The 22,882-nt window shown below is 43.2% G+C and overlaps 1 protein-coding gene across 5 annotated transcripts in view; it reads right to left on the bottom strand.

Moving 5' to 3' along the window:
* MCF2L (MCF.2 cell line derived transforming sequence like) overlaps positions 1-22,882 on the bottom strand; it is a 315,580-nt gene that overhangs the window by 283,272 nt on the left and 9,426 nt on the right. For all 5 annotated transcript variants that reach the window (XM_044284023.1, XM_044284027.1, XM_044284026.1 and 2 more), the window contains exon 2: positions 14,056-14,244. In XM_044284023.1, the coding sequence (XP_044139958.1) occupies positions 14,056-14,227 (172 nt within the window). In that variant the 5' untranslated portion in view covers positions 14,228-14,244. The remainder of the gene's footprint in view (positions 1-14,055; positions 14,245-22,882) is intronic.

The raw sequence follows: 22,882 nt of genomic DNA, 5'->3' as shown, positions 1-22,882 counted from the left end.
TGGCGGAGTAGTGCTTCCGTGGAGTTCTGTTCCGTGCGTCCGTTCCGCACCGCATCTCCGGATTTGCGGACCCATCCGAGTTAATGGGTCTGCATCCGTGATGCGGAATGCACGCGGCCGGTGCCCTGTGTATTGCGGAACCTCTGTATGCGGCCCGCAATACGGCCGCAGAACCACAGCGGCCGTGTGCAAGAGGCCTAAGCAACTACTGACATGTCAGTACTTAGCAGGGGTTTTTAAGAGAACCATCTGGCTGATTATTTTTTGTGGACACTCTGATGTTAAGTACTGCGTTTTATGCTGTATTTCATGATGTAAACCCATTACTATAAAATGAGGAATAAGTGGGTTTTCTGGGATTAGAAGAAGGCCTAACCTTAGGACTGGTCATCAATATCAGACTGGCAATAGACTAAGTCTTTGCAGCCCTGCGTTGGAAGTTTGGCACACGCAGCCATCTGTAGCTCAAACAGTGATGTCACTTGTGGCTCCACGAGAGCGCAAGCTTTTAACACTGGCCGGGGCACGCTCCTTAGTATAGAAGCTGACCCGATATACCCTGGATTTAGCACTGCATATAAGAAAAAGTGTATACGCCGCAGAACCAGAAGCAAGGTTATCTTGAATTTAAGTGGTTGTATATCTGCGATCATCTTTAGCAGGGAACCACAGGGTTAACAGGTGCGGTTAGTGCGCAGTTTCTTGGATATTTATTGTATACACAGCCCTGCAGATGAGCTGTTGGAAGGGGCTGTGGTGATTGCAGTACATATAGCAGCACTGGTGCAGGGCACTGCAGCTTTGTCCCTTTCAACTGAGTAGGATGAAGCTGCTATACCCTGCACCACTGCTACTAAGACAGAATGCATGTAGGAAGGCAGGGGCAAACATTGAAGAAGCTGCAGAACTCACATAAACAGCTGATCGGCAGGGGTTATGAGAGCTGGACCTCCACCAATCTGATATTTATGGCCTATTCTAACGATAGACCATTAATAGTCCAAACCCATATCACCCATTTAACCAAAGTGGATGTTCAAATAATCAGATTCAAGCACTGCAATACTGTATAGGGGCCTCCACTAGCCAGTTCTCTACAGCCCTTCTCTACCACTTCTGGCTGCAAGACTCAGAAGTTTAAAAAGTTTGTAAAGCATACCTCTAACAATGTAAGTTTTTGAAAAAACAAAATACAAAATTGTATTTTCCTTGTTCTGGAAGAAACAAAGTGGTCAAACATGCACTTATTGGCATAGGGAGAGAGTATAATCCACCCCCACATAATCATCACTAGTAGAGATGAGCGAAGGTTTGAAAAATTTGGCAGCTTCGCCGAACTTAGTTCAAGAAATTCAACTTGTTACTTAGTCACAAATTGGTTTTCATTGTATGGAGCAGACACAATGGTGGGGATAGGCGACCCCGCTGCCCCCATCATTTAATCTCTTAGATGCCTCGTTCAACACTGATCTCAGTATCTGAGACTTACATTCAGGTGCTCAGGAGTTAATCTGGGCTTAAAAAAATAAATAAAAAATTATACTCACCTCATCCACTCCGTTTGTAGAGAGGCCGTCCGCTCCTGTCTTGAAGAAAACCCACCAAAGGACCTGCGGTGAGCGTGAAGACGTCACCATGTGATCACGCTGGTTGCGCACAGTGAGGTCATCAGTGATGACATCACTTGACCAGCATGGTCATGTCGTGATGTCTTCCTGCTTGTCACACGTAGTTTGGCTGGTTTTCTTCAATCAAGAAAGGCACAGAAGGCCTCTCTGCAAAGAAGTGGATAAAGGGAGTGTAATATATATGTATAAATATATATATATATTTCTTTTTTTTCAGCCATCATTTTAGGAAAATTGATTCATTTCCACAAAGTGCAAAGCGATTTGGATTAGTGACAAATCAAATATTTCCTAAGCTTTGGATCGGATTCCACTTCAGATGCTTCGATTCACTCAACACCAATCACCAGCATATGACCCTCTTACATAGCATAGGCTCGGGTATTGTATTAGATATCTTGTACCTTAAAACCCTAGTACAATGTAGTATGACCCCATGTACCTCAGCAATCTTTACTCAGTTTATTTTTTCATGCTGTATATCAGCGGTCCCCAACCACCGGGCCGCGGAAGATTGTTTGCCGGGCCGCGGCCATACAGAGGAGGGGAGACGCCAGGGCAGGGCGGAGGGGAGACGCCAGAGCAGGGGGAGGGCCCGCGGCCCCGCAAGTGCTTTTTTTGAGTGCGGCGGCCGGGCCCTCCCTATATTTTGAGTGCGCCTGCGCTGCATAACCTGTTGTAATCCCGCGAGACCCGTGACCTCCTGCTGCGGCGGGTCTCGCGTCGCGGGATCACTGCTGGAATGACACGGCGGTGCGCCGCAGGCAGAGCCACGGGATTGCGCATGGAACTGAAGCCCGCCACAGCCTGCAAGTACGGGGGGCAGATGATCAGTGGCACTAATGTTTGAATTTAGAAAGGGGTGAGCCTGCACCGGCCATATGAGGGCAGGGCAGGGACAGCAAATAATGAGGGGCAAAAACTGAAATTATTTATATATATATATATATATATATATATATATATAAGAGAGAGAGAGAGAGAGAGAGAGAATGGGGGCAAAATGAAATAGGTAGAGAGGGGCCTCTGACAAAACATTGGCAATTATGACTGGGTTATTATTGCCAAAGTTTTGTCAGTGGCCTCTCTCTACCTATATTTCATTTAGCCCCCATTCTCTATATATTTCCTTTTCATATTGCTCCCTCATTATTTGCTGCCCCTGCCCTAATATCATATCACATTATAATAACCGGCACTAATGTCTGAATTCGGAAAGGGGGGCCCACGCCGGCCATATGAGGGCAGGGGCAGCAAATAATGAGGGGGCAAAATGAAAATGAAATATATACAGAGAGGGGCAAAAAATGAAATATATAGGAGTGGGGGCAAAATGAAATATAGTGAGAAAGGGGGCGACCTGACAAAACTTTGGCAATAACAACCACGTCGGCCACATGAGGGGCACGGTGGTGCTCATGGGTATTATTGCCACAGGGGGGGCCCAAATTCAAAGGTTGCCCTGGGGCCCATATTAATTCTAGTTACGCCACTGCGCCAGACGCATGCGTGCCCGACGCGCATATCACACACAGCGTGCGGCCGTACAGCGGGTCGGAAAAAGAGTGTTCCTTTCTTCCAATTGTGATGCCGGCCAGCCACTGCCACCAATATGAAAGCTGAAAAGGGCTAGTGAGGGAGGGATTGGTTAGGTCTCATTGCCCCACCAATGGAAATTAATATGAAGGGGGGGGGGTGTCGGCATCCAGTTTCAGATAGTATCTGAGGGAGTGAGTGGGAGAATGACCTGCAGTTCCTTTTCCATGTCACCTTGAAAATATCAGCAGTGCAGCAGAGACCCTAGTCAGTTTTGAGCCACATTTTAATAATAAATGTAATAGTTATCTATTTTAACATAAACCTTGTGTTTTGTTATGCGCGTGAATCAGTCAGCGCCGACCATCACCCACTAAGCCCCGCCCACCCCCGAAGCCTCACCCAAGACCTAAGCCCGCCCCCCGTTCCTGGTAAAATTGTCTGACATGAAACTGGTCCTTGGTGCAAAAAAGGTTGGGGACCACTGCTGTATGTAACTTAGAAGAGAGGAGTCTTCTGTGGAGAAGAACCTGACAAATTCATGAGCTGCTCCCCGAATTGACTTGTATTTTAGTATGTTTCAGATTTGAAGCCTGCCGCTGCTCTGCTCCTGTGCCACCATGACACCTACCTGTACCTTCTTCCATCCGGAGGAATCAATATCCATATATATATTATTTATATCCATACATTATTCAACCCAATAATGATGATGTAGATATTGATATGGCTGCCGATTCTACAATATGTTCCTATGCTAAAAATTAACTTGCCAGAAATGTCATCCGGTGACACAGAAGCAAAACAACTGCACATCGGAGATGTCAATTTAAACAATGGCAAGAAAACTATCTATAAATGAATGCTTTACGGACAAAAATGTCCCATACTGTCCATTAAACGTGGTCTCAGAGAGATGAGAGGATGCAGAGTTGTCCATGTATACTGCTATATGAATGTACTAGTGTAAAAAAAACAACAACTAAAAAACCTTGCTCCAGCCTGTAGCTGCGTCCGCCTGCTCACCACAGTATACTGTATGTGTTAGTTCTGGAAAACCTGCTTTGCCAAAAAATAAAGCTTTAGATGTCATAGAACAGATAGCAAATAATGTCTGGTTAGTTTTGTCTCATTTGCATATGTTTTTTTTATCATAATGGTGAGGATGGCAGATGGTGTGGATGGACAACATGGGGCAGATTTACTATTGAAATTGTGCCAGTTCTTTGGCTGCATGCTTGGATCACATTTACTAACTGTTTTACACACCTTTTTAAGCATTTTACGCCTCATCTGACATGGAGTGTGGCTTCACGATAAAGGGGCGAGGCTTTACGGGTAAGGGCGTGATTTAAATGCAGCTCCGTGCGCCAACATGCACCTTATCAGACAATGGGTATGGGTTCACGACAAAGGGGCGTAGCTTAACAGGAAAAGGTATTCAATAAAAGTGTATAACGAAAACCGAAAAAATAGTTATACAACTTTTATTGCATACCTCCCTTCTCTGATTGGGTGAATCAGTCTAAACCTAGAGCACCTAGACATTGTATTGGTCAGGTGAGCCACCAGCAACCCACGTTTTACAGGAAAAGGTGTAACCTAAATGCAGCCCCGGTGCCAACACTTTTGGAATGAAACTACGCCAACTTATAGGTGGCGTAAAATTAGACTACACAATTTGGCTCATGAACAAAATTTGTGGTGTATACATTTTTGATGCACAGACCAAATTCTTGTGTATGGACAAATTTTTGGCGCACAAACAGAATTCTAGTCTAAATCTGGGAGCAGGATTTAGCATATGCACCAGAATAGTAAATTTGTCTAATAGTAAGACGGCAATTCGTATTTTGAGATTCTAAGTGCAAAGTACGACACTACAGGGAGTGCAGAATTATTAGGCAAGTTGTATTTTTGAGGATTAATTTTATTATTGAACAACAACCATGTTCTCAATGAACCCAAAAAACTCATTAATATCAAAGCTGAATATTTTTGGAAGTAGTTTTTAGTTTGTTTTTAGTTTTAGCTATTTTAGGGGGATATCTGTGTGGGCAGGTGACTATTACTGTACATTATTATAAGGCAACTTAACAAAAAACAAATATATACCCATTTCAATTATTTATTTTTACCAGTGAAACCAATATAACATCTCAACATTCACAAATATACATTTCTGACATTCAAAAACAAAACAAAAACAAATCAGTGACCAATATAGCCACCTTTCTTTGCAAGGACACTCAAAAGCCTGCCATCCATGGATTCTGTCAGTGTTTTGATCTGTTCACCATCAACATTGCGTGCAGCAGCAACCACAGCCTCCCAGACACTGTTCAGAGAGGTGTACTGTTTTCCCTCCTTGTAAATCTCACATTTGATGATGGACCACAGGTTCTCAATGGGGTTCAGATCAGGTGAACAAGGAGGCCATGTCATTAGATTTTCTTCTTTTATACCCTTTCTTGCCAGCCACGTTGTGGAGTACTTGGACGCGTGTGATGGAGCATTGTCCTGCATGAAAATCATGTTTTTCTTACCTTGCAGACTTCTTCCTGTACCACTGCTTGAAGAAGGTGTCTTCCAGAAACTGGCAGTAGGACTGGGAGTTGAGCTTGAGCCCAAACCAGTACTCCACCTCCACCTTGCTGGCGTCTGAGTCGGACTGGAGCTCTCTGCCCTTTACCAATCCAGCCATCTGGCCCATCAAGACTCACTCTCATTTCATCAGTCCATAAAACCTTAGAAAAATCAGTCTTGAGATATTTCTTGGCCTAGTCTTGACGTTTCAGCTTGTGTGTCTTGTTCAGTGGTGGTCGTCTTTCAGCCTTTCTTACCTTGGCCATGTCTCTGAGTATTGCACACCTTGTGCTTTTGGGCACTCCAGTGATGTTGCAGCTCTGAAATATGGCCAAACTGGTGGCAAGTGGCATCTTGGCAGCTGCACGCTTGACTTTTCTCAGTTCATGGGCAGTTATTTTGCGCCTTGGTTTTTCCACACGCTTCTTGCGACCCTGTTGACTATTTTGAATGAAACGCTTGATTGTTCGATGATCACGCTTCAGAAGCTTTGCAATTTTAAGAGTGCTGCATCCCTCTGCAAGATATCTCACAATTTTTTACTTTTCTGAGCCTGTCAAGTCCTTCTTTTGACCCATTTTGCCAAAGGAAAGGAAGTTGCCTAATAATTATGCACACCTGATATAGGGTGTTGATGTCATTAGACCACACCCCTTCTCATTACAGAGATGCACATCACCTAATATGCTTAATCGGTAGTAGGCTTTCGAGCCTATACAGCTTGGAGTAAGACAACATGCATAAAGAGGATGATGTGGTCAAAATACTCATTTGCCTAATAATTCTGCACGTAGTGTATTAGTAAATCTGCCCCAATCTGCTCAGTGCTTACCACACAGCAGCATGTATAAAAACTAGACTATAAAAGTGCACAACCAGTACATGTAAAACACAGTAAGTGGAAACATATAAAGTTGTGTAACAGACCAGCCAATGACTGACGTAATACAGTCGTGGCCAAAAGTTTTGAGAATTACATAAATATTGGAAATTGGAAAAGTTGCTGCTTAAGTTTTTATAATAGCAATTTGCATATACTCCAGAATGTTATGAAGAGTGATCAGGTGAATTGCATCGTCCTTTTTTGCCATGAAAATTAACTTAATCCCAAAAAAAACTTTCCATTGCATTTCATTGCTGTCATTAAAGGACCTGCTGAGATCATTTCAGTAATAGTCTTGTTAACTCAGGTGAGAATGTTGAGCACAAGGCTGGAGATCATTATGTCAGGCTGATTGGGTTAAAATGGCAGACTTGACCTGGTAAAAGGAGGGTGATGCTTGAAATCATTGTTCTTCCATTGTTAACCATGGTGACCTGCAAAGAAACGCGTGCAGCCATCATTGCGTTACAAAAAAATGGCTTCACAGGCAAGGATATTGTGGCTACTATGATTGCACCTCAATCAACAATTTATAGGTCCATCAAGAACTTCAAGGAAAGAGGTCCAATTCTTGTTAAGAAGGCTTCAGGGCATCCAAGAAAGTCCAGCAAGCGCCAGGATAGTCTCCTAAAGAGGATTCAGCTGCGGGATCGGAGTGCCACCAGTGCAGAGCTTGCTCAGGAATGGCAGCCGGCAGGTGTGAGCCCATCTGCACGCACAGTGAGGCGAAGACTTTTGGAAGATGGCCTGGTGTCAAGAAGGGCAGCAAAGAAGCCACTTCTCTCCAAAAAAATCTGGGACAGATTGATCTTCTGCAGAAAATATGGTGAATGGACTGCTGAGGACTGGGGCAAAGTCATATTCTCCGATGAAGCCTCTTTCCGATTGTTTGGGGAATCAGGAAGAAGGCTTGTCCGGAGAATAAAAGGTGAGCCCTCACATCAGTCCTGTGTCATGCCAACAGTAAAGCATCCTGAGACCATTCATGTGTGGGGTTGCTTCTCATCCAAGGGAGTGGGCTCACTCACAATTTTGCCCAAAAACACAGCCATGAATAAATAATGGTACCAAAACACCCTCTAACAGCAACTTCTTCCAACAATCCAACAACAGTTTGGTGAAGAAAAATGCATTTTCCAGCACGATGGAGCACCGTGCCATAAGGCAAAAGTGATAACTAAGTGGCTCGGGGACCAAAACGTTGACATTTTGGGTCCATGGTCTGGAAACTCCCCAGATCTTAATCCCATTGAGAACTTGTGGTCAATCCTCAAGAGGCGGGTGGACAAACAAAAACCCACTAATTCTGACGAACTCCAAGAAGTGATTATGAAAGAATGGGTTGCTATCAGTCAGGAATTGCAGAGGTCCTGAAAAAGAAGGGCCAACACTGCAAATACTAACTCTTTGCATAAATGTCATGTAATTGTCGATAAAAGCCTTTGAAGCGTATGAACTGCGTGTAATTATATTTCACTACATCACAGAAACAACTGAAACAAAGATCTAAAAGCAGTTTAGCAGCAAACTTTTGTGAAAACTAATATTTGTGTCATTCTCAAAACTTTTGGCCACGACTGTAGACCTAAAAAGCCTCAGGCACTACCTACACAGGCACTTTTTTGTTTCCTTTTTTTTTTATTATTATCTTCTGTCATAGTCCAAGGCAGGATGAACACAGAAAGACAACATATAATGATATAATTAGAACCAAATTAAAGTAAGATGAACTGCAGAGGCAAATAATACTTTTGTAAAGATGAAAGGAGACGCTGAACAGGCATGAATTATATGAATGACCTTCCTGATTCAAGTTAATATGCTCGCTTATCTCTGTGCCATCTTGCAGATTTAATCATCACTGTGTTCTGCAGAATGCCAGCAGGCGCACAGGACCCTTGTTCATGTTTTTTTCAGGCCACAGACCCCTTCTCAAAAGAACATGCTAAAAGCAGATGGATGGAGCAAGTATAGTTTTAAAGAGGCCAAACAATGGGGCAGATTTACTAATGAAAATGCTCCAGAATACTTCCTCAAATTGAGCCCAGATTCTAGCGCATACAATATGCACCACATTCTTGAAGGGTTTCGGTCATGAGAAGTAACGTTATGTAGCTGACTGACATTAGCGATGTGTCCGCAGTACATAACAGTATGCTTTATAACTCCCTGCCTGCCGCCGTTCTCTTAAAATAAAGACATAAAATATGCTAATGTGGCTTTAGGTGCTATTAGGGCGTTGCTTCAGCACCTAGAGGCTCGGTCTACGCACACTTTGCCACGCCCAGGTCCAGTTGATTGACTTTTGAGTTCTCCTCAGTGTCCTGTAAATCCTGCGCCGCCTGTTTAGTATTCGGCACAGGCGCAGTGAGTGAAGTATGCGCTCCTGCGTACTCTAGAGCCTCTAGGTGCTGAGGCAACGCCCTAATAGCATCTAGAGGCTCATTAGCATATTGGATGTCTTTATTTTAAGAGAACGGCGGCAGGCAGGGAGTTATAAAGCACACTGTTATGTACTGCGGACATTTGCACATCGCTAATGTCAGTCAGCTACATAACGTTACTTCTCATGACAGAAACCCTTTAAGTACTTTAATCTGTGACTTTTTACACTTCAACACTAATTTATGCCAGAATCTAGAGTGAAACGTATAGCTGACATCTATGCCAGCTCATAGCCGCTACTGGGGCATGGGCAGTCAGATCACATGCCAAGAGGCATACTTCTCAACACATTTTGGCGCCTCTTGCTCCAGAAGACTGTACGGAACACTAGTCTTAGTAAATGTGCCCTTACACATTTATTCCTTAGGTACCCGTACACACACATACAATTCCACCCAAAACATTTTGTAGTTTTCCCATTAACAGTGCATTGAAGTAGATCCTCTCACCACACTTAGTGCCTTCTTCCTGACTACTACCTTTGAAAGTTAACTTTTTCTTTTAATGTGTTTTGGGTGGAGATTTCCTATGAAATGACGACGTACATTACAGCCACTATTTGGCAAAATGCATGCAATCCCCAGACAATGTTCTCGTTGGAATCAGCGTTACAAATTCTCCACCATCAGCACAATATAGATGATATTTCCAGCAGTATGTATTCTGTTAACGAGCTGATGACAGGAGCCGTCACCGCTCTGAATAGTCATTATCAGATTGTAAAAAGGAAAAAGTATAAAAATAAAAAAAAAGCATTTCCAATAGTAACGTTATATAAGGCATCCTGAGAGAACGTTGATGACACTGATATTCAGACACGAAGACCACAATACGGAGATTATTATGTAACATCATAATGAATATGTCATCTTACAAGAAAAATGTGAGGCGTCGCTATCATATTCCTATCCCAGGGCATGTCATTCTGTCCAGGGAATCGGCAGGGTGGGAAGAATAAGCTTTGAATACAGGACACACATTGCTACAGGCTTTTTCTCAGAACACATTACATGGAAATCTCATTGTAGATCAAACTATATCAAATGAATGATATCATTGTGTCGGATCCACTTACATTATAAGGGTCAATTCACACGTCCGCAATTCTGTTCCGCATTTTGCGGAATGGAATTGCGGACCCATTAATTTCTATGGGGCCGCACAATGTGCGGCCCGGATCCGGAATTGCAGATCCGCACTTCCGGGTCTGCAATTCCGTTCCCGAAAACAATATAACATGCCCTATTCTTGTCCACGGACAAGATTAGGCATATTCTATTTATTGCCGGGGATGTGCGGTCCGCAAAATTCGGAACAACAAAACACACACGGATGTGTGAATGGACCCTAAGAACTCTTTCACACGACCATTTTTTTTCTTCTGTTTACGGGCCGTTTTTTGCTTTCCATATACGGAACCATTCATTTCAATAGTTCCGCAAAAAAAACGAAATGTACTCCGTATGCATTCCGTTTCCATATTTCCATTCCGTTGAAAGATAGAACATGTCCTATTATTGCCCGCAAATCACGTTCCATTGCTCCATTCAAGTCAATGGGTCTGCAAAAAAAACAGAACACATACAGAAATGCATCCGTATGTCTGCCGTATCCGTTCCGTTTTTGCAGAACCATCTATTGAACATTTTATGCCCAGCCAAATTTTTTCTATGTAATTACTGTATGCTGCATATGCCAAATGGAAAAACGGAACAGAAACAAAAACACAACAGAAACAAAAAAACAGAACATCGGATCCGTGAAAAACAAACCACAAAACACTGAAAAAGCCATACGGTCGTGTGAAAGAGGGCTACTGAAACCTTGACATATGCCGGAGTTGCCATATCATTCATTATTGCAGTGATGAATCAGAGGTCAGGTACCAAAATAAACCCGAACAGGTCAGTGTCTAATTCAGATACTTGCTAGAGAAGTCTTAACTTCTCACCTCATATGAACTTGAGCTCAAGCTGCTACGTTCAGAAAGTGAATTAGCCAGGTTGCCCATAGCTTATGACTTTGTTATTGAACAACCCAAAGTCATTTACTATTGAACAACGTCCTAAGCCATCTGATGGGGGTTGTCGCTGCTTCTTACATCCAAGCACAAATGTAAGGAAGAAAATGCCTAGTAACAAGTGGCCATGCCCACCTGAGCATTGCATTAAAGGGGTTCTGCACAATGTTTTAAAGGATGATCTATCCTCTGGATAGATCATCACTTTCTGATCAGCTGTTTGAGAAGGCAGCGGCGCTCCAGCAGCGCCGCAGCCTTCTCACTGTTTACCGCTGCCCCACTGACGTCACAACTAGTATCAACTGGTGTGGGCGGGGCTAAGCTCCATTCAAGTGAACAGGATAGATCATCAGTTAAAACAAAGTGCAGAACCCCTTTAAAGGTTGTCTAGGTACCTACAGAAACATACAATGTCTAGGTTATAAATGGAAGATGCTAGCTAAAAATGATGGGATTGTTTTCTTACTTTCCTCTAAGAAGAATTCAGTTCAAGGCAGATAAAAACATGGCGACGTAAACATTAGGATATATACAGGCAAATGTTGTACGCTGTTGTATATCTTAAGGCACCGATCAAACATTTACTATTTTTTATGTTTATTTGAGACCAGGTAATATGCATAAGAACATCTCGAGATGGATGTTGATGATGTCGCTCTAAAGACAAGTTTTGACAACTAGCTGCTCTCATATAATTACAAGAAGCGTCGCAAAATGTTCAATGCACATGTCACACAATGATGCCTCTCCTGACATGTATGCTTAAGTAACTACTTGTATTCCCCAATGTAATAATTCTGAGGCATCTAATCTCATGACTCTCTGTTGTGCCATTCCTTTATTATTCCTCCTAGAAGTAATGAATGAATTGCCAGCAGTCTGTAATAAAAATGTTACAAGCACGTGGGGGGTGTCCCTTCACAGCCTGACACTAGTCAATCACTGCTGCCAGTGTAAGACTGTGCATCATCAATGCAATTAAAGGGTTATCCGGTCTCTATAATGACCCCCAGAATGTCCGGGACCCTCCTCTAGAGCAGGGATGCACAACCTTTTCTGGTTAGGGCCACGTGGTCAACCTGAACCAATCCAAAGGGCCGAAAATAAAATTTAAAGGGGTATTACTAACTGAAATACTGTATTTATGGCGGCATATTGAACATACAGTATATATCATAAATGTATTTTTACACTTCTAGTACTCCTATCTAATGGGAGAAATACATGAAAGATACACGTGAGCAGCCTCAAGACAGACATACATGTCTGCTACCAGATGGTTGGGGGCCGCACAGAATGGTGTCCATGGCCGTATGTAGTCCCCGGGCCGCAGGTTGTGCACCTCTGCTCTAGAGCATACTTACCTGCTCCCGGCACCTGTGTCCCTCCGGATCCCTGTAGAGCCGCCGCTGCACCTCCCAGTCGTGCGGATCAAAACATAGCAGGTGAAACTAGAGAGGCTGGTCACAGTCACGGCCTGCTATTGGCTGCTCCCGCCGTTGCCGGATGTTTTGATTTGTGTGACGGGGAGATGCAGCCGCGGCCATGCAGCGATCCAGAGGGGAGCAGGTGTCGGGTAGCAAGCAAGTATGCTCTAGAGGAGGGGCCTGGGCATTCGGGGGGGGGGATATGGGGGTCATTATAGGGATTGGATAACCCCTTTAATGTTTAATCTTGTCAGGCCGCCCCTCCACTACTGGTCAGGGGTTCCATCACATCAAGAACAGAGCAGAAAGTAAAACTATTCTTGCAATTAAAAATTATGGAAACTTTGATAGAACCGTGATGAACCCTATTATAACTGTCCCTCGAGCACTGTTCAGCACATGACTATGGCATTGCCACTTTTATATACAGGGAGGTTTGTATACCTGATGTAACTTAAAGGGGTTGTTTAACCAGTAATATTACTATCTTTATTTTATTTTTTTAAGCTTACACACACCGATCAACTGCTGCTCCTGTTCCGATGCTTCCCAGGCCCCTGCTGGTCTCTAATTCCTGTTCCCTCTGGACACAGAAGAAATTACTACTCATCTGGGCAATGGCTGAGGGAGGTCACCACTGCAGACAGTGATCGGCTGAGCGATCAGCAGGAGCCTGGTGAGCGCTAGAACAGGACCAGGGGGAGAATGCTGTGGTATCACGGCTTTCATTTTTTATGTTATTCTGACTCATAAAAAAAAAAATATATGTATACTGCATTTATTCAGAGCTACATTACAGCAGGAAGGAAAAAATAAAATAAAATTGACAGTTGTCTCCACCATTTTCTGGACTCTACTACAAGCCCCGCATAGTCCACACTAAGGCCCCTTTCATTGTCTGAGCTTTAGCCAGATAATCGCTAACAGGCATTTATAGGAACACTCGTTAGCGATGATCTGCCGGAGTAATGAACGAGCACTGATGAGCAGGCGCTTGCTGGGAAGGAACCCTTCCTTCCTAAATTGTGCAGTGTAAAGGACCTTTTAGGCTTCCTGGCGTCCAGCTGTGGACTTGCCTGGTGACCCCAGGCGTCATATGTTGGCAGTATAGAGTACTGTTACTTGGTTACTGTATGGCGCTGTTATTCACAGTCTTGAGATCACTGCATTTTACTTTTATTTGGCGCTGTATTATTGGGAACAGCATTGAACCTGACAAAGGTTTATCTACAAAGTTGTATTTTATGCTCATTCTTCAAGTGATAAGACCTCATGCACAAGGCACTTCATATGTTTTATAGAGGAATACTTTGGCAACACTGAATCCCATTTTTTTTCCTCTCAAAGATCCCCTAAAAAAAAAACCTCTGTGTGACACGGATCCTGAGTACAGTCATGTGCGTGAAGTCCTGTCTATAGAAATCATTGCTCAGTTGCACTGAAAACCTGCAGAACACAACGATCTCAATGTCAGCTGACTGCAGAAAGCAGTTTTTAATAAAAAATAGATTGAATTGTTTATTTACTTACCTGCTTGTATATCCATATCAGGTTGGTCTTCAGGGACAAGCTGGATGACATCAGACACATCCACCTGCTGATCATTCCCTTCTGTTTCATCCTGGTTGGACGACCTCCATGCAGAAAAACAGATGCTACTTCCGAGCTCCTGGCACAGAAAGAAGCCCCAACACTCAGGCATGAAATCCCAGTCAGCTCCTGAGGAGACAACCAAGCATACAGTAACAGTTACCTAATGGATGGATCTTCTCTATAATGACACAATCAGTTCATGATATAATAATACCTTGGCGTTATCATCATTCTTAGCACAGTTACAGAAGATCAACCGATGACGTCATCACTTAAACGCATCCAGAAGTATTAAGCAAAAGGGCGTATATGACAGAGAACAATGATGAACTAACAAACTGTAAGAGGGTTATACTAATGGGAATAGGGGTAAGACTAAAAACAACAGAATCTACAGAAAATATCTGATGAATCATTTAAAAAAAAGGTTATTTAAAGGGGTGTCACAGTTTCACGATATCGATGCCCTATCCTCTGGATGGGTCATCAATATCAGATCGGTGGGGGTTTAACACCCAGCACCCCATTAATCGATCGTTTGAAGGGACTGTGGTGCTCATGTGGGTGCTGCACCTGCACCCTGTCTGCTTTGTGGAGGCGGCGTGCAGGTAAACGGTCAAGAGGATGCAGTGCTCGCACGAGCACAGTGACCCCTACAAACAACTGATCAGTGGGGATGCCGGGAGTAAGACCCCCATCATCTTATAATGATAACCTTACCTGCGGAGAGGACATTATCATCATAAAACTGGACAATTCCTTTAAAGTGTGACAAGAATTAGTGAATGATGAGATCTGCCCGCATAGCAGCAAGGGCACGTGATACTCCATACAGGATATGGCGTGAGCTTGCTTACTCCTAAAAATACCACTAAAGGTTTACTCACAAGGTCGTATCTTCAGCCTGTGCTTCCTCGGTATACTGGATGTTGTATATCAGCAGGAAGAAGGCAAAAATGATAGATAACATACATGGGAACTACATACAAATGTATCTGATGTTATCACCACCGCAACAAAATTCAGATAAGTAAATATGTCTGTGATTGGAGCAGAAATAAATCCTTGAAAACCTAGCCTTTGTTATTGGAATCACTGACACCTAAAAGTTTCTGTGAAAAATGATAATTTAAAGGGAACTTATCACCACAAAGATCCAGTGCATGTCATAGAGCAGGAGAAGCTGCTGAAACTAATACGGTATAGTTTTATGGTAAAAGATGGAATATACCATATTTTTCATGCACCTGCTGATAAGATGCACCTCTGTTTAATATCTCAGATCAGACCCCAAGTTTTAATCAACTCCCCTCTCCTGCTGCAGACACCACCACTGCCATTGGGAAGATTAAGCTCTCCTCCTGCCATGCCCTGATGTAACACAGTGTGAGGTCACAGAGCACACCTACATCGTCACAGGACAGCATGCAGCGCCAGCAGAAGAAATCAGGGAGCGGTGAGTACAATCGGCACAAAGATCAGTGTATTCACCATTCCCCAGTCCTATTATATTAATGAGCACTTCCAAAATGGAAGCGCTCTGCTAGATTATCTTCAGCCTGGAAGCTCAGGGGCGTGTCCTTTCTGCTGCAGCTCTCTGCCTGTAACTGCCACAGCTTCTAACAGAATGTATATCTGGTGGAATTTCAAGATTTTAACTGAGCATGTTTGACCAGCTCAGTGAGATGGACAAAAAACAAAAGAAAGAAAAAGAAAAAAAAAAAAAAACACAGCAGGCAGTGCTATACAGATACAGTTTAAATTATAGCTCACCTGCTATACTACATTTTTAATTACATGGAATTTTAAAAGAATTCAGATCCATTTGCAGGTTTGAAAAATAACAAATAGGTTTTGTGACACAACCCCTTTAATAAGACCTCCCACATGACTACAAATAATTGAAAGAACAGAGATTTAAAATGTACAAATTACAAGTTTTGCTGAATCTTTTCTCGATATCAATCTCCTCAGCTCCTCCTGCTCTATCCATAACATTGTTCCCTTTAACCCTAAATTTCAAGTCTTATTAAAGCAGCTCTGTCACTCTATTAAACCATTTTCACAGTTCTGATAGATAAAGACATCAGATGTCAGGTAGTCACTAGTGTGAACTTAATCTAATATATAAAGCTGGGTGTATGTATGTATGCATGCATGTCCGCTAAAGGAATCAGCTCCGTCACATTTACAATCACGAAATTTGGCACACAGGTACATCAGGTGTCCGGGAAGGTTTTAGACCAGGTCTCAGCTCTCTAGGACGTACCGTTCCTGAGATATTCCCAAAAAAATGCATTAGCCAATAGAAGCTTGGTCACATGACCCTTATCAGCCAATAGAAGCTCACAGGTCCTCCAGCCTCCACATACACAGTTTTAGTCCAGGTTTCCATAACAACCCAGCCATTTATCTTCACTGCTATAGGAGAGCTTTAAAAGGAAATCTGTCACAAGGAAAATCGCTATTGAAGTAAAGCCATGGCCTAATAGCACTTAGTACCTTATTTTAAGATGTGCCTTTGTTCCAGCAATAGATGTATTTATCCTCTAAAAATCCTGTTTATTTGGTATGCAAATGAGCCAGTAAGGTGCCCAGAGGGGCGTCACTCTTGCAGGAAGGAGCCCAGACACGACCCCTGACACAATGTGTCCACCCTCAAAAGACTTACCTAAAACCCTGCCCCTGGCCACGCTAAGCCACGCCCATGCTTCAGTTAGGCCATGCCCCCTCCCACTCCTAAGCCAACAGGGATTGAAAAGAATTAAGTTAAAAATCAACTTCTGTCAGTTGCAGGGATGGTGACTTTTTTCCTGCAGATCACACTCACACAGCACAGTGCTGCTGTCTGAAAGTGAGCTGTTCAAAAGGACATCCTTGTCCTCCATCTGGCGCAGGACATGGACGGACACAGGGAGTCTGAAAGCCGGACTGTCTGGCCTAAAACTGGACCTCTGGCAACCCTAGAGGCAGGTTGCTGTGGAGGTCATAGTTAGGGGGTGGTCTGCTATGGAGGTCAGTGTTAAGGGGCAGATTGCTGTAAAGGCCACTGTTAAGGGGACGGGCCCCTTTGGAGGTCACTGTCAAGGGGGTGGTGTGCTGTGAAACTCACTGTTAAAGGGGAAGACTGCTGTAAAGGTCAGAGTTAAGGGGGTGGGCTCCTGTAGAGGTCCAATTTTAAGGGACGGGGCACTGTGTAGGTCACTGTTAAGGGGGCGGGGTGCTGTAGATGTCATTGTTATAGTGGATAGTGTTAATATCTTTTAACGACACTCACAAACATGAAATGAAATAGATATATTTAATTTCATATAATCGATATATATAAATATACATGAGCGAAGCAGGGTCCTTCAGCTAGTTATATAATATAATCAAAGAGTTCCTTCGCCAGTGTAAAACCTAACCTTTACTGATTCCCTTCTTTAATGGAATAGGATGAAAACTCCCCCATTGCAAAAAACTGTTAGTGGAGGTATATTTACGATGTAGGGATGTCTGAATCTTATTATCTTTTTTCCATAGCCGAACCGAATATCTAGAAAAGCAATAGAATCTTTCTGTATCTCATTGGGTAAAAAATAACCCAATTTTGTTCTGATTAAGTGCCTCGACAAATTCTCGTTTCTCACCTGACCACAGTATCAAAAGATCGTCAAAATATCTTACCCACAATAAAATATGCGAGACCCAGTTGGCATATTGGTCAGAAAAAACTATTGTATCCTACTACCAGCCTAGGAGCAAGTTAGCATAAGTTGGGGCACAAGGACTCCCCATAGCGGTGCCCCTGAGCTGGTGGTAGTACTTAGAGTCGAATACAAAATAGTTATAAAGAACAAGTCATAGCAAATAAAGAACAAAACTATTATGGCCCTGATAGTGATTGCTTTTGGTATCAAGGAAATACTTGGTAGCCCTCACTATCATTTGGTGTGGGATGGATGTATAGAGGGCATCAACATCAATCAAGGCCAGCCACACCTCAGCTTCAACCACTATACCCTTGAGCTTATTGAGCAGATCCATCGTATCACGTATGTACAAGTAAGGGATAGGAAAAAGGGACATAAAATTCTATTGATGTAGATACCAGCATTTTGAGTCAGATTTCCGACCCCCGAGACAATTGGCCTCCTTTTTAGGGGATGTAACCCCTTATGGATTTTAGGAAGTCCATAGAAGGTAGCAATTTTTGGATGTTGGGGGAATAGAAATTCCTACTCATTCCGATCTATCCAATGATTGTCTTCCGCCTACTTTAGTAGAATCGACAGTTGCAGTTGATACTGAGTGGTAGGATCCCGCACCAATATCTCATAACTTTTTATATTCGAAAGGAGTGATAAGCACATCTGTTTGTACTAGGGTTGTTTCGGGTATCGAACTTTCGATACCCAATCGATACTTTTATGCCAGTATTGATTCGGTATCAGGATGTTCATTTTTTCGATACTAGATCCTCCTCTTATTGAGCTCAGCGTGCACGCAGACAGTTGGGAAGGAGGGAGTCCCTCCCTCCTATGACGCAGTCGTGCTGAGCCCAGTGAAGTGAGCGTGCACTGAAGCTGCCCGCACCACTGCCAACAATGAATTAATTAAAGCAGGAGGCGGGACGGGGGATGGAATACACTGCTGAGCTCAGTGAACGGCATCAGCCTCCTACGCCTAAGGCTGGTTTCACACGGGGGCATTGCGGCTTGGGGCCGGATGCGTTCAGAGTACGTTCAGTGAAACTCGCACTATTTTGCAAGCAAGTTCAGTCAGTTTTGTCTGCGATTGCGTTTAGTTGTTCAGTTTTTTCCGCGCGGGTGCAATGCGTTTTGATGCGTTTTTCACGCGCGTGATAAAAAACTGAATGTTTCCAAACAACGTCTCTTAGCAACCATCAGTGAAAAACGCATCGCACCCGCACTTGCTTGCGGATCCAATGCATTTTTCACGCAGCCCTATTCACTTCTATGGGGCCAGGGCTGCGTGAAAAACGCTGAATATAGAACATGCTGCGATTTTCACGCAACGCAGAACTGATGCGTGAAAAACAACGGTCATGTACACAGACCCATTGAAATGAATGGGTCAGGATTCAGTGCGGGTGCTATGCGTTCACGTCACGCATTGCACCCGCGCGGAAAACTCGCTCGTGTGAAAGGGACCTACGTGTCCTTCCCAGAGTCAAGCAGCCAGCATAGCAGGTGTCTGGACAATGTGCCACCAATGATAATTAACCTTTAATACGAATACAGGAGGCGGGTGCCGGTGGTACCCGCCTCCTGTATCTGTATTAAAGGTTAATTATCATTGGTGGCGCAGTGCGCCCTCCCCCCCTTCCCCAGTATTAAAATCATTGGTGGCGCAGTGCGCCCCCCACCCCCCAGTATTAAAATCATTGGTGGCAGTGGCCACAGGGTCCCCTCTTCATTGGTGGCAGTGGCAGCTTGTGATCGGAGCCCCAGCAGTGTAATCCTGGGGCACCGATCGGTTACCATGCCAGCCAGGATGCTACTGAAGCCATGGCTGCCATGGTAAGCTCCCTGCTGCTGTGTGCACTATGCATAGGACAGCAGGGAGAGTGTAAGATCCTATTCACCCTAATAGATTTCTATTAGGGTGAATAGGACAATGGATTAAAAGATATAGCCCCTAAGGGCAATAGTTATTAAATTTTAAAAAAGTAAAAAAAAAAAAAACACCAAATTATTAGTATAAATCGCCCCCTTTCCCAATTTTACATATAAAATATATAAACAATAAACATATTACATATCGCCACGTCTAAAAAGTCCAAACTATTAAAATATTTTTTTTTTTTAACTCCTATGCGGTGAATGCCATAACAGAAAAAATAAGATAAGATTTGCAATTTTTTTAGTCACCTTACCCCCAAAAATGGGAAAGGACTGTTCAATTATTTTGCGGACCGCACATTGCCGGCACTTGTGGACAAGAATAGAACATGTTCTATTTTTTTTCGGGAACGGAATTGCGGACCCTGAAGTGCAGGTCAGCATTTCCGGATCCGGACAACACATTGTGTAGCCCCATAGAAATGAATGGGTCCGCAATTCCGTTCCGCAAAGCAGCGGAACAGAATTGCGGACATGTGAATGGAGCCTAATGCTATAGTTTGGTGCTAAGTGCTTGCATGTAAAGATCCAAGGTTTGAATCTGGGGAGAGACTTCAAGGTTTTTTCTTCAAATATTTTTTTTTATTCCACATTTAACCCATAATAAATGTCTTTATCCTTATCATATTGAGAACACAGTTTTTAGGCTTAAAATGCTAATTAATAAATATTGCTGGTTTATTTATAATCAGATATTGTGTGAAAATAAACTGATATAGGTTTTAGGTTTTGAAGCAAAGAAAAAGAAAGAAAAAAAAAAAGTTTATAAGTCTCACCTGGGACTTCAACTTACCAATAAACAATAACATTGGCACATAGAGATGCATGTTTTTTCTCAGCCTATAAGTTAACATATATTACTGGTGTCTTTATAATCATATATTGTGCTTGTAAATAAAGCAGTAATATGTAGCTTAGCTTTCTGAGCAGATCTCAGTGTGGTGAAGATATAGTACACAGAGTATAAATGTAGATGCTAGGACATAGCTTTGTACTCCGCATGCTGATATCTAGCCCTGTCAACCAAGAGGAAGGGGGAGTATGCAGAGCACAGGGGGTGTTACAAAGCAGTGCTCAAATGATTCAGCCCTGCCTCTAGGTGCTCTAATTGCTCATTTGTATATGAATAAAATGCAGATATCTCTGCATCTGTTTAGCATAGAGACAAAAGAAAGGTATAGTTTTAAACAGCAGGTTGAGCCCTACCAGGGTGTATGCCGAGTTAGGGTGGACCCTGGGGACAGATCAGCTTTAAGGCATATGGAGTCAGAGGATAGTCTCCCTTTAAATCAGATGTTTATCTGATTTGACCAATACGTGCAGATTAAAGGGTTTTATGAGAAGTAAAGCTCAACGTACAAACAAAATAAATAATAAATGTGGCTTCCCATCTCAGACATTTATAGCATATTCCCAATTATATAACAAATGGAGAGGTGGCCTCAAGTGTAGCTTCCTCCATCTATTCACTTCTAGGGGACTTCCAGAAACTCCACCTCTTTGTTCTTTCTAAGGCCTATTGTTGGTGGTCAATGAATGAAAATATTTTTGTTTATAACCCAAGGCTGTAAACCAGTACAGACCTAATCCTGTTCACAGCAACCGTATTCAGGGGTAGGCACCAAAAGAAGGCCTTTGTGCAAAAACAGTATACATCTAAATCTGATGACAGTGAGGAGGTAACCACAGTCCACCTATCCATGGCTGTCCAGAAAATACCCTCACAATGTACCAATTCACTAGTAACTGCGAGACATGAATGCGAGTGAGTGCAGCCCTTTACTAGCCGTGAGGTCACTCACTTGTGATTCTCAGTAGATTTCTTGACTAGAACACAGTTGTGATGTCGCAGTAGCTTACAAACCCATAGTGATGTCACGGTAGGTTTCCTGACTGGAACACATTTGTGATTTCACAGTAGCTTATTAGGGAATAGACACAAGGGAAGACACAAGGAAACACAACTGAAGCCAAATCACTGACAGTGAAAAAACACTGTCGTGTGCATGAGGCCTTATTCCTAATAATGACCTATCCTGCACTATATAGACGAAGAAAATCTTGGAGTGCTTCTTTAAGTGCAGAAGATATTTATACTTATCCACTGTAAAGTCTGTATTACAGTAAAAGATTTTTGCAGGCAATTTTTGCAGGCAATTGTCAGTAAGAAAGTATTCCTTCCAAGGAATTGCCTGCTTTTAGTGGAGGAGACCACTGCTAATACATTCAGCAATCTCCATAGTATTGGGGGGAGCGATCACTAATGCCATCGTTCATAATCGGGTAATCGGCGGCAGTATTACATTGCAAAATCAATGCTAACGAGCGCTCCTCTAAACGCTAGTTCACCATAATCTAGCAGGCTATCGGTCATTTCAGATCGGTGGCACAGTTGCCTATTACATGTTCAAAACAACTGCAATTCACCAAAACAAGCACAAAACTGCACAATGATCAGCAAGTATACTGCAAGCTGTGTCCTATACATTAGAGCAGGGGTAGGCAACCTCCGGCACTCCAGCTGTTGTGAAACTACAAGTCCCAGCATGCATACTTACTCTGCTCTTCTAAGAACTCACATAGAAATGAATGGAGCATGCTGGGAATTGTAGTTTCACAACAGCTGGAGTGCCGAAGGTTGCTGATCCCTGCACTAGAACATGACTGACACAGGAGGGCATGTCCTGGCCACTACAAAGAGCTATACTTGTTCCAGCACACAGTACATGCCACTGTGCTATTCCTGATGCACAAGGGCTGTGTTAAGGTGCCACACTGCCCTGTCTAAAGGTGCCACGGATCCCCTGAGGTATGACCACATGCTCCTTCATCCATTGATGCAGACAGCAAAATCATCTTAGAAAGTTCTATGTAAATAGTGGTCTGCTGCCCTGAAACAATCTGGATGGGGACAAGTGATTGTACTCGTGATTGCCTGTCCCCATACAGCAGAGAGGATTGCTACATGTAAATACAGCTTTCACCTCCGCTCACAATCAGGCAATCACTGGAAACTAACAGTTTGTTACTTACACAGTGTGACCGTGTAAAAGGGCCTTAAAGGGGCAGCTCTGAACCTGGACATAACCCCTTCTTCACCCAGGCAGCCCCTTTGAGTGGAGCATCGGAGCCTCTCA

Source organism: Bufo gargarizans, chromosome 3 (genome assembly GCF_014858855.1).
Source record: "Bufo gargarizans isolate SCDJY-AF-19 chromosome 3, ASM1485885v1, whole genome shotgun sequence".
Lineage (NCBI taxonomy): Eukaryota > Metazoa > Chordata > Amphibia > Anura > Bufonidae > Bufo > Bufo gargarizans.
The sequence above is the reverse complement of the archived record's forward strand: the minus strand, read 5'-3'. Positions and strand labels throughout refer to the sequence as shown.